The sequence below is a fragment of the Vigna umbellata genome, chromosome 7, assembly GCF_029865625.1.
Source record: "Vigna umbellata cultivar VRB3 chromosome 7, Vumbellata_1.0, whole genome shotgun sequence".
Lineage (NCBI taxonomy): Eukaryota > Viridiplantae > Streptophyta > Magnoliopsida > Fabales > Fabaceae > Vigna > Vigna umbellata.
Window position 1 is genome coordinate 46,717,472 of NC_142171.1, and position 13,323 is coordinate 46,730,794.

Below are 13,323 nucleotides of genomic sequence, written 5' to 3' on the forward strand. Positions count from 1 at the left end.
TTCTGAAAATTTTAACCTGCAAACCAGATTCCCTTTCCGCCATAGCACAAAATTTTACAAAGCATTGGTATACAGTTTTCTTTTCTTTGATCAGGTATACCCACATCTTCCTAGTCCACTCATCTACGAAAAGCAAAAAATATTTATTACCTCCTATTGTCTCCACATCAAATGGACCGCAAACATCCGAGTAGACAACAGCAAGTGGTTGCTTTGCTCTCTTGTACATGGTTTGTTTAAACTTGTTTCTGGTCTGCTTCCCAACAACACATCCTTCACAAACTTTGTCAGGAATCTGTATCTCAGGAACTCCTTTTACAAGATCTTTGCTCTTCAACAATTTCAGGCTTCTAAAATTCAGATGCCCGAACCGATAGTGCCACAGCCAAGCTTCTTCCTTGGAATCAACAGCAGTTAAGCATTGAACAGCAAGGGTATTAAGATTTACCTTAAATGTTCTGTTCTTGGCAAGTGGGGCTCTAAGAACAATTCGTTGTCTTTCGTCAAATACATTTATGTGTTTCTGGCACATAGTCATTGTATAACCTTTTTCAAGAAGTTGCCCCAGACTCAGCAGATTACTCTTCATGTTTGGCACATACAGTACATTATTCATGTAGGCAGGACGTCCATCTGTGCGTTTGATCATAATTCTTCCAGCTCCTTCAGCCATGATCACGCTATCGTCGGCAAAACGCACGCTGCTTTTAATGCTCGGATTCAGATCCAATAGCAATTCTTTCTTCCCTGTCATATGATTGGAACAGCCTGTGTCTAAGTACCAACAGGATTCATCTTCTGCATGATGTGTTTCGTCAGCTAACAACACGTGTTTAGCCTTACAACACCTGTCGCATGCAGAGACACTGTTCTTGCACTCGTTACATCTGTTGTTGCATGCAGAGTTACCATTCTTGTATTCTCTTTCGTTTTCTGTGACTGTACTCATTAATAGCACTTGCTCTGAATCAGACTCCTCTGCATCTTGCACCAGATTAGCCTCCTCTTTTCCTTTGCCTTTCTTTACATCTTCATTATGCCAGCATTCTGAAGAATAATGTCCATACTTATTGCACGTATAACATTGTATGTTTCTTTTATCAACGTTACTTCTTCCTCTCCCTCTGGAGTATTTTCTTCCTCTCTTGCTGCCGTTCTTGTTTTCACTACACTCATCTTCATCATTCTGATCAGACACACTTGCATTTCTGCCTCCAGTTCGACCTCCCCGGGCACGACCTCTACCTCTTCCATTTCCACGTCCTCTGATTTTGTAATTGCTTCTAACCTGTAGAGCTTGGTTTGTACCTTGATTCACTTCTTTCTCTGCATTTCTTCTTTCGATTATTCTTTGTTCATGTGCCTCCAGTGAATTTTGTAACTCCTCCACCTTCATCGTTGCAAGATCTTTGCATTCTTCTATCGCTACAACGATATGATCAAACTGGGGTGTCAACGTTCTGAGAATTTTCTCAACTATCTTCTTGTCTTTCACAATTTTGTCGCAAGATCTCATCGCATTTACAATTACTTGAATCCTTCCGATGTAGTCTATCACGGTTTCTTGCTCGCCCATACACAAAAGTTCGTATTGTCGCTGCAAGGATTGCAACCGAATCTTCTTCACCTTGCCTGAGTTTCCGTATCCCTCCTGCAAGATCTCCCATACTTCTTTTGCCGTAGCTGCTTTCGAAATTTTCTGAAAGATGGCAGCCGATACACATTGATGTAGGAGCATCCGTGCCTTGCAATCCAGTCGCTTATTTTCTTTGTATCTCTTTGTTTCTTCGAGATCACCCTTTACTGGTTCCTTGAAACCTTTCTTGATAATCTCGTCAACCTCTTGATAGCCAAAGATGGCATCCATTTTGACACACCAGTCATCAAACCCTTTACCATCAAACACAGGAAAGTTACTGTGTATTACGCCAGTCATCTTCTTGATCGTCTTGAGTTGATCCACCAAGTTTCGAACCTGTGCTCTGGATACCACTGTTAACGTAACAGTATGCAGAGAAGAAACTTGTAAACAGCAGAGATAGCACACACAGAGAGAGTGGGGAATATTAACTGTATTGAAAGAATCAAAAACAGTGAAGTATATAGAGTGTGCATGGCACCCAGTAACTGTCTGACATAAGTCAGTTATTCAGTTATGTTTACAACAACAGTCACAATCATTTACATTTTTTGTTTCGCACTTAATCATACTCAAAAGATTTAGTGGGTAAGACCCACACAAATTTTAAAATTCAATTATGTTTAACGTTTATTAAATGAACAAAAAAGTTATAATTATTTATTTTTCTTTTCTTTTCTTTAATTTATTTCTTCACCATCTCTCACATACCAAACACAACATACGACTTAATGGGCAAGAGTTGAAGTTACAAAACTCCGATTTATCAAGTGCGTTATTCTATTTAAATTAGCTTCTTCAACCCATTGGGTTAATAACTTTTTCATTTTAATTTTGATAGAAAATTTGTTGATGCTTCTTCACTTGGTGTTTATCCCTATATTTGTTCACATTTTTTTTTCTGTACTGCCATATTTTTTTTAAATTTTATACTATATCTTGCATTTCAAAAAAATCTTATACAACAATTCTTTTCTTTAATAAATTTCAAAATCTATTGAAAAAAAAAAATTTCAACGAATTTTGAAATTTATTAAAAATTTTTTAAATTTTTAACAAATTTTGAAAATTGGTTGAAACTTTTGAAAAATCTTTCAACGAATTTTAATATTTATTTAAATTTTTTTCTTTAACGAATTTTGAAATTTATTGAAGGATTTTTCGAAGAAAAATCCATTAAAGAAGGTTACTTTTAGAATGTGAGGATGAAGAAAAAAATGTGGAAAGGTGTAGGGAAAAACACTCTCTTCACTTTTCATAGTCAATTTCTCTAATGTGTATTGTGCTCATTTATCTTTTGTAATTACAATTTGTTGTTTTGTGAAAAGAAAATTCGGTAGTAAAATCTAACAAGTAAAATATTATATATTTTTTAAGAAAAATAATAAAAAATTTCAAGATTTTCATAACCCTTTACGTGTAAAAAAAAATACTATAAACGAGTTGCGGTCTTTTAATTTATTTTAACCCTGTATCTGAGTTACTAATTATTTCAGTCCACTTTAAAAGTAATTTCAAATCCCAAAAAAATAAAATAATATAAAACATATGTTTTTAAAGTTTAAACTACATTAATAAAGTTACTTTTAATTTTTACGTATAATAATTTGATATATAAAATATAACATATTGCTATATGTTTTAAATCATAATATTATTTTTTTAAAATAAGGAATTATTTTAATAGTAGTAGAACCAAATCGAATTCATTTAATTTGCTATCGCTGATATATCTGTTTGGATTTTTTTTGGGCTCTGGACAGAAGATTTTAGGCCCAATACTATTACAAAACCTAGGGTATTTCTTCCTGCACCACCAATATTACTAACTACACTCCATATTAATAAAACAAAGATTAAAATATTCGCCCTCACCATATCCCATCACCTCTGTCACCATAGCTGCAGATGAAAAAGGAAAGAGAGAATGTGTTTGTGAGAAAAAAAAACTCATTTTAAAAAGTTCATTTATAAATACATTTTATGTGTTTCAATAACCTTGTTTCAGAAAATTTATGAACACAGTTGAGGAGTAACTTTTTATTTACCAGATTTTTTTTATATATTTTGTGAAAAATAAATATTAAAAAAATTGTGAGAAATAACTTTGTCATAATTTTTTATAAGTGGATTTTGCAAAGTTCCCAGTAGCAGAAAATGTCTCGAAATATGAAAATCTGTAAATATATTTTTAATAAATATTAAACCTTATATATTTGATAGTGTAAAACAACTTTACATTGTCAATTAAATAGAAATTATGATTGTTATCATTTTTTTTTGAAGATAATTGTTATAAAATTTAATAAACTTATCATGCATGCTTATGTGTTTATAAATGTGAATCTTTACTATATAGGTTGATATCTATTACATTTCATCAGTTATTTAGAAATCTATCTAATAACGTATCCTATAACAATAACCAACGCTATCTGTTTCATATTTTTAAATGTTTAAAGGGTTTAAAAGGACATAAAATAAAAGAATATATTCAATAAAAGTATTAAATAGTATTGTATTTGACTAAAATGTTTCTCATTGAAGAAATTAACCCTGGATGCCTGTATAACTAGAAGTCAGATATTAATTAAGGATATATTTGAGAAAAATGAATTACTTTAAAGTTCTAAAAAATCAAATTGTTTTTGGATAAAAGAAAAACAGTGCTAAAATATATAAACCACACTGTATCTAATACTTTACAAAGCAAATACTTTGTCATAGCATATCAGAAAATATAAAAAAAAAACTTGATTTAATACTTGGTTTTTGTTTTCCTCAATTTTATTTAAAGTGATCATGGACTTTTTCGGATATTCAAATTATTTTAATTTTTGTTTAATTTAGTTATTTTGTATCACGATATCTAAATTGTTATCAACGTTAGCAATTACTAAATAAGATGTATTTTTTTTTGACATATGTGGCAACTATCCAATGAAGGACTACCACATCACAATTTCATCTTCCATTAAAAATTAGGATTTTGCTGTGGTGGAGACTCTTGTTGAAAGATGGAGACGCGAGAGGCCGCAACAGGTGTTTGGTTCCCAATTCTATTATAATGTGGTGGCTCTTTGCGATTTGGGTTCTGTTTTTCTTTTTGTATTTTGCAGGTTTGATGACGCGAAGGAGAAGATAAATCTTACGATTTGGGACTTTCTACGATGAGTTCATGATTTTTTGGTTCTGTTTTTTTTTTTTGGTTTGATGACATAGAAGAGAAGAAAAATCTCACGATTTGTGGCTTTCTGCGAGTTAAGGTTTGTGATTTTTGAGTTCTGTTTTATTTTTTAGGTTTGATAATACAGAGGAGAAGACAAATCTCGCGATTTGGGACTTTTTGCGAGTTAGGGTTTGTTGAAATTTTGTAACTCAAATAACATGTGGTTGAAGGAGTCAAATCAGTTAAAAAAAAATATATTCCTATCCTATTTTTTAGGAGGATTTTATGCATTATTTAATTAATTAGTTTAGAATATATTTCTCAAAGTCGGTTACAAATCCCGTAGTATAAATATTTACTGATTATGCTCAATAAAATATATCAGTTTCCCTTTCATTCTTTTGTCTCTTATACTTTTAAACCCAACAATTGGTATCAAGAGCATAAAGGATCTTACGAGATATGTGATATAACCCACAAACACCTACAACCACAAAATAGCCACCACACATAAGATGGAATCTCAAACATGCTTTTGTATTGTTTATGTACTTGTATTTGATGGACGAAACTATCAAATGTGGGTTGTCAAAATGGAAGCATATCTAGATGCTAATGGTGTATGGGAAGCAGTAGAAAAGTTACAAAGAAAGGAGGCTTAAAAAATCCTACGGTTGCTCAAATGAAAAGTCACAAAGAAAGGAGGCTTCAAAAATCCGAAGCCAAATCAATTTTGTTCACAGCTGTATCTCCAGTCATTTTCAACAGAATAATGACATTGAAAATGACACATGAAATCTGGAAGTTTTTGAAGGAAGAGCATGAAGGCAGTGAGAGAATAAAAGGAATGCAAGTTTTGAATCTGGTTTGAGAACTTGATATGAATAGCATGAAAGATTCGAAGACAATTAAAGATTATGTGGACAAGCTTCTCGACATTGCAAAAAAAGTACATCTTCTAGGCACTAAGATTCCTGATTCTCGAATTGTTCAAACAATACTTGTAACAATTCCAAAAAGATATGAAGCCACATTTACTTCCTTAGAGAACTCAAAAGATCTTTCTACTATTACCTTGGTAGAACTTTTGACCGCACTTCAGGCTCCAAAACAAAGAAGACTCGTGAGAGAAGGTCATATTGAAGGGGCTTTGGCAACTAAATTTTTGAAGGGGCTTTGCTACTGCAAGATCAACAGAAAGTTGGCTAATTGATAGTGGTTGCACGAACCATATGACTTACGACCAAGAATTATTCAAAGATCTTGATGCAACCTACAACACAAAAGTTAGAATTGGAAACGGGGCAAAAATAGCAGTGAAGGGCAAATGGACCATCGCGATTGAAGGTTGCACAGGTTTGAAATTAATTACTGATGTTCTATATGTCCCTGAAATTGACCAAAACTTGTTGAGTGTTGGCCAACTTCTAGAGAAAGACTATAAAGTTCCATTTGAAGATAAAACCTGCATGATTAAATATTAAGATAATAAAGAATTATTCAGAATTCAAATCAAAGGCAAGAGTTTTGCCTTGAATTTGATTGATAAAGAGTTGTTTGCTATGCACAAGGTTGAAGACAATATTCACATACAAGGGTTGCTTGAATTGGAAGAGAAATCACCTGTATGCGCAACTTTGCAATATGAAAAACAAACAAGGTTGTCTTTTCCAAAAGACAAATCTTGAAAAGCAACAAACAAACTACAGTTAGTACATAAGGATGTTAGAGGACCTAAAAAAACCCCATCTCTGAATGGCATGAAAGTAGAGCTAGTGAGTGTTAAAGTTGGTGAAAGTAAAAATGAACCAGAAAAATTAGAGGAAGAAGAGTAGCCTAAGACAACTCTTCCTGAAGCAGAAGTTGAAAATGCGGAAAAGCTAAAAGAATAACTACAAGTAAATGAGAATGTTGCGGAAGATTGTAAGGACGTGAAGAGTAAGCAAGAAATTGTGATCGAGACTTCTAAAAGTGAAGGAACTTTAGATTATATGGTCAAGGATGAAAAAACTTAGTGTATGCTAATTTTGAGTCAAGGAGTTGGAATTTTGTGACTCAAACGACATGTGGTTGAAAGAGTCAAATCAATTACGTAAAAACATATTCCTATCCTATTTTTTAGGAGAATTTTATGCATTATTTAATTAATTAGTTTAATAGATATTTCTCAAAGTCGGTTACAAATCCTGTAGCATAAATATTTACTGCTTATGCTCAATAAAATATATCAGTTTCCCTTTCATTCTTTTGTCTCTTATACTTTAAAACCCAATAGGGTTTGTGATTTTTAGGTTATGGTTTGTTTGATTTTGCAGGTTACAAATCTTGGGTTTGGGTTTTCAAATACAGGTTGCTCGTGGTTGTTTGAGGAAGACGAACATGCTCACGATGACAGCTGCTTGTTGGTTTGCGAGGTTGAAGATATTATAGTGTTGGGTTCTGATGACTAACGACTTTCACGATTGTCTGATAACATGGTGGTTGTTTTGATGGTGGCTAGAGTTTTGGTGGTCAGAGGTTGAAAACGATGATGTGACCACTTTTAATTACCAGGTTTCCACATTACTCTCATTTAAGTTGCCACAAATATGAAAAACTTAGACCTTATTCAATAATGACTGACATAGACACTATGTGATTTAGACAATTACATAAACTGAGACTAGGTAGAAAAAAATGGACAATTTTGAACAAAATTGACATAATTAAAAAAAAAGTAAAAAAATTGAAATTAAACATTAAACATAAAATTTAATGATATAGTAAATAAAGATTACGCTCATACCTCATACGTAAATATAAATTTAAACTTCATTATCAATATAAATATGAATAGATAATCCACAAACATTCTTTTACAAGGGTTTATTATTTACTTTGATACTTGTTCTTGAAAACAAATTCTTGAGACTCAAGTTAAAAACAACACAAACTAGCAAACAACCATTTTTAGCATTCACAACAATTGAAACCGTTACAAAAAGTTAGCCCATATGGTGAGGTAATTATGTTCTGAATTCAATGATAACAGGAAAATTAAAGTTCCTTCAATTCTCCATCATATTAAAGCCGTTATTGAGTGTCATTATAGGAAACTTTAGATTAATAAGGAATAATGTGTTGTATATAATCTCACACTTTGAATATTTGACCATTAAAAAAAAAACAAAAAGCTTGCTAATAATTAATTAATTAGTTTGTGAGAACTTTAACGACATGACCAAAAGCCATATAAATTAGACCTTTTCGCATAAAGTGTGTTGGAGTTGTGGTATCTGTAACATTTTCGTCATTTATTGAAAAGTTGGTCCAAAGTTGTGAACATAAATCAAATGATCGACCTCAGACGTGTAGTCCTATAGAGGTAAAGAATAAAGGTATTATTATATGATTCTAAGGGTTGTTTTAATCTAGCGTACTTCATCATTATAACCCAAGTTTCAAATCGTAATCAAGTATCACCGAAAGTTGTAGGGGTGTCACAACGCTAAATGGGAAAAACAAGGAAAGGATCCTGTAAAATATGGTTATGTTTATGTTGTAAATTAACTTCAAGCTTAGTATAATCGATTGGCCATGGAAATTTTAAGCCAAAAAACTTGAGTGAGAAAAATAAAATTTATATAGTGAATTTGTAGAAATCGATAGTTTTTTTTTTTAAAATTAAAACCTTAATATAATAGATTCATTGATTTTAATTATTTTTATTTTTATCCAGTAGAGATTTAAATTTCTACTGTTAGAAGTCCCAGATCGACCAGAGATAAAGTCAACTCATAGTTTATAAGTGGGTGCAAACCTCACCTTACAAGCTGGTTTTGTGGGGTTGAGTTAGGCTTAAAGTCCACTTCTAATATGGTATTTGAGTCATGGTTAGAGCCTATCCTAGCAATATTTGTTGTTTGTTAGGCATATTGTTTCATCTGTTATCGGATCACCCACTAAAAATATCTGCAAATCTCACTCTACAAGTTGGTTTTGTGGGGTTGAATTAGGCTTAAAGTTCACTTCTAACCCCTACTTAGATTTGTAACAATTTTTTTAAAGATAAATACTTTTTATATTAATACACTTCCAGTACCAAGTTCATGGATTTCATCTTATATGTTATATATGATTTTTTATTCACATTCTCGTTAGTCATCAAAATAAACTTTCAACTCTAATACTACTATGTATCTTTAAAATGAAATTAACTAAGAATAAATAATAATAATATAAAACTTGAGTCAAAATCACATAAGAATCAACTTTACTTTACTTTAAAATCTTAAGATAATATGATGTAAATTTTTTCATATTTATCAAATTAAAACTTAAATTCACTAGAATGAAATTTAAACTCAGTTAAATTTCAAACAAAGCAATCATCTGTGCTTGGAATTCCATGGAAGTGATGGTATTACAATGGCCAAGTATACAGTAATGCCTATTTGGTGAGACAATGCCAACTCGAGTTTGGTCGCCAAAGAGTCTGATTTTGACTCCCCAAAATCAATGTAGTTAACCTTTCTTTATCAATCGAAATCCCTTATCCTACCCACCATATCCTTTACCACACGAGACTTTTTCCTGTACATTATAAAAATATTTTAAATCACACACTTTACTTCATTTTTTTATCTCAAGTAGATAAAATTATCACAAATAGTAATGTTTTATTTTCTATATAATTAGTTAACGTAATTGGATATATTAATTAATCCCACGAGTTAGCCTCTCTTCTTCCATCGTGAAAATGATCCCTATAATAGAAACTCATGTAACAAAAAAAAATCTCAGACTTGCAATAATAATATTATAAGGAGTCTCTTCTTGGATAGAGTTAGATATGTGATCGACTTAATTTATTTTTAAAGATAAAATCAACCCTTGATAAAAGTAATCATTTTACTTAAGAAGTGTTAAATTTCCATTTTAATATTAAATCCGTTACACCAATCACTTATAGTTTTTGGTCCGTCGGTGAAAAATGGGTCCCCTTTCGTAAAGCAAAGGTGAAATGAAGAATAAAATTCCATGAATGAAAACGAATCCCTATTGATTACATTTTTTACATATTCATAAACTTTTAGAGCACCACCCACTCTTCTTTCATGGCAGCTGGTCAAAAGTGGGTCCCCTTTCTATAAAGCAAACGTAAGCTTGATATGAACCACAAAGGAATGCACCATTGACCACAATCACCATTTCTGATCATAAAAGTATAAAGTACAAGACCAAATATATTTAGGCTTAACTTCTAATGAGGTAAAATTTTCCAACTTTTAAAATACTAAATTGTGTTGAGGAATAAAATTTAATATCATGCAAAACTAATTTGTTTTTTATGTGTATGTGAAAAATATATAGCGTAATAAATGAAAAAAAATAGAAATATTAAAAGAGTAAGGGTAAGTGAATCTTTTTGTTTGTAGATATATTTTTATATAAGTTTTAGTAGATCAACCGGTCTATGCCCACCGGTCAAGAAATCAATTTCAAGGAAAAATCACAATTACATATATCGAATAAAGGACTAAACTTTATGGTCATTCGATCTAAATACCTTATTTGTTGATTAACAAAGTAAAAACATAGTTAGATGATATTTGAGTTGTAATTGGGCTAATCCTAATCAAAAGTCCACTTCGGAACCTATAAATACATAGGTAAGATAAAGAGATAAATGATTGCATTTATTAAACATTTAAGACTTAATTGTAATAATCAATCCCTAATTGAAAACTAACTTAAGCGTCGAAGTGTCTTTAACAAGTATCCACTGTTCAGATTTGGACTCTACATAAGGATAATCTCGACAAGCTAGAAGAAAGAGAGAAGTGAAGCTGAGAGAAGAAATAAAATCAATTTGTGAAAAAGTCGTTCTCAACCCTACATACTCCAACAGATAATTTCATTGTTGTTATTAATAGGTAAAAATAGGAGAATGAACAAAATGCAGAAAATAACTGAACACATAAGAAGTATAAGAGAAACATATTTATCCATAGTTGGTGGAGTTTGAAATGAATTGTAAAAAAGGTGTTATGAACCAATACAAATGCACAGAAGGATGTTATTAAAGAATTACACGAACGACACGGTAAAATGCTTTTAGACTCAATTAAATATAGATGAACTCACATATGCAAAAGGATCTCAAAGACATAACAAAAATAGCTAATTTCTATCTAAGTAAATAAGAATGTGGCTTTACATAAAATAAGAGCATGTTCCCACATCCGGTTTGTTCATTAAGTATTACATTTGAGATCTTGAAATTTGGAGTTTTGTCACAATTTTTTATTCTTAGTAGATGTTTTAGAAATTTAAGAAAGTAGATATATATATTTAATTCTTCGTTAATTTCGATTTTTAAACTATTGAAACTATTCAACATACTGAAAGTGATTTGAAAGAGAAAGGAACTTTGGAATCACTTTCTTATTCCTATAATTAAAGACTAAGAGAGTTCATCTTTAGAATCTTATTTTAGTTTTTATATATATGGTGTGAATTTTTCCAATTAATAAGTATTGTATGTTTTAGAATTTAAACTTCTGTACAATTGACAATTAAATTAAGGTGAAAAAGCAGTATTTTAACAGTAGTATCTTTGTCTGAATTATTGTTTTTACAATACTGGTTAACATATATTTATAAATTGTTCTTGTAAGCTGGATAGTAGTATAGATAATCGATTTTTATTGATATATATATATTATATATATATATAATATATATATATATATATATATATATATATATATATATATATATATATATAATCATTAATGTATGGATGAAGATGTTACTGTTGCCGGTGAAGATTATTATGGGGTTCTGTAAATCATCAAGACCTATATTTTGAAATTTTAGCTAAGAAATTGGTTGAGTTTTAAAAATATGCAAAGAAATCAAGTTTCTCTTTTGAAAAACATTAATACACCTGAAAGTTAGGTATTCATCAATCTCATAAATCTTCCACTTATAATATATTGATTATATCAATGCTTAAAAAACCCAAGTAAAACAAAACCCGTGGTATGTATTTTTTTTTTCAATATTGCATATTTAATTTTGTTATCATTTCTCAATTATTTTATTTGGTTTCTAACAAATCAATAATTTTAAACATAAACAATACTTCACAATCAAAGGTTACCCACTCTATTATTTTTGCATTTAGACACATTATGAAGTTAATCAATACACATGATCCTTAATCGTTGACCTTGTGATGCAATTTTGATGATAATCGAAGATCACAAGGTATAGAACAAAAGGATCATAGTATATCTAAGTTATTAGTTCCTTCCTAATAATACAAGCAAAGTAGGACCACCCTCCTAATAATAATAGCCACCAAGCAATGCACACCCGATTCTGGATCCCATAGAAGAAAAGGATTTCATGTCCTTTTGTGTCGGTTTCTTCATTCACCCATCTTTCCAACCATGAACAAGAAACCCTCAAGAAACATCCTCATTCCAAAACCAAACCCTTATAATTAACGTTAGCCACAACAAAACACCACCTTAACCGCAACAAACACAATCCAAAACCCCTTGTTCTTCCTTCTTTTTCTCTATATCTGATCCAACTGGACCCGTGTTATGGGAAACTGCGTGTTCAAAGGCTTTCACCATAACATGTCCGAAGACATGATGGTGAAGGTGGTAACCTCAAACGGAGGCATCATGGAACTCTTCTCTCCCATTACTGTGGAGTGCATAACCAACGAGTTTCCCGGCCACGGCATCTTCCGGAGCCGCCGCGACATCTTCTCCGAACCGCTACCGAAATCGGAAGAGCTCCACGGCGGCCAAGTCTACTACCTCCTCCCTCTCAACCCTTCTTCTTCCCGAAAGAGCATGACACGACAATTATCCGATGTGGCTTTAACTCCTTACCGAATGTCCACGTGTGACAAAAGCAACAATAACAACAACAATGTCTACACGGAACCAGAAGTGGTCCCCAGATACAATAGTAGTGGGGTGTGGAAGGTGAAGTTGGTGATCAGCCCTGAGAAGCTGTCAGAGATCCTGTCGCAAGAGTCGCGGACCGAGGCGTTGATAGAGAGCGTGAGGACGGTGGCGAAGTGTGGCAACGGTGTTCCGTCGTCGGTGGCGAACTCCGATCAGTGGAGTTTGGCTAGCAGTTGGAAAGGCTCTATGTCGGAGAAGATGGGTGTAGAACAATAACAAGCTAAGGTTAATTATTTGATTATTTTTCCTTTTTGACTTTTTTGGTTAGCGTTTAACAAGTATGATTATTATCTTTTTGTTTGTTTGTTGGTGGACGTGTTAAATATTTCATTTCAGGTGTTGTACGTGTGTGTAAATATATGCATGTGAACTGAGATTTGTTTATTTATTTTGTTAGATCGTATTAAAATAACAGCAGATTAGATAGGTTAGAGAATTATATTTCACATCTTTTTGTGTTAATATAAATATTATAATATATATATATATATATATATAGAAATGAATTATTTCAAGACATATCTGTTTTAAATTTCACAACA

General features: G+C 31.8%; 1 protein-coding gene across 1 annotated transcript; it reads left to right on the forward strand.

Annotated features, from left to right (window-relative positions):
• Positions 1–12,049: 12,049 nt before the first annotated feature.
• On the forward strand, positions 12,050–13,227 carry LOC148196422 (uncharacterized). The gene has a single exon (XM_088094890.1). It carries the CDS (start codon positions 12,407–12,409, stop codon positions 12,995–12,997), a length of 591 nt encoding a protein of 196 aa, XP_087951016.1. The 5' UTR covers positions 12,050–12,406; the 3' UTR covers positions 12,998–13,227.
• The last annotated feature ends 96 nt before the right edge of the window (positions 13,228–13,323 follow it).

What these genes read in the sequence shown, in the direction of transcription:
- LOC148196422 (XM_088094890.1), top strand. Translation starts at nt 12,407, where the DNA reads ATGGGAAACTGCGTGTTCAAAGGCTTTCACCATAACATGTCCGAAGAC.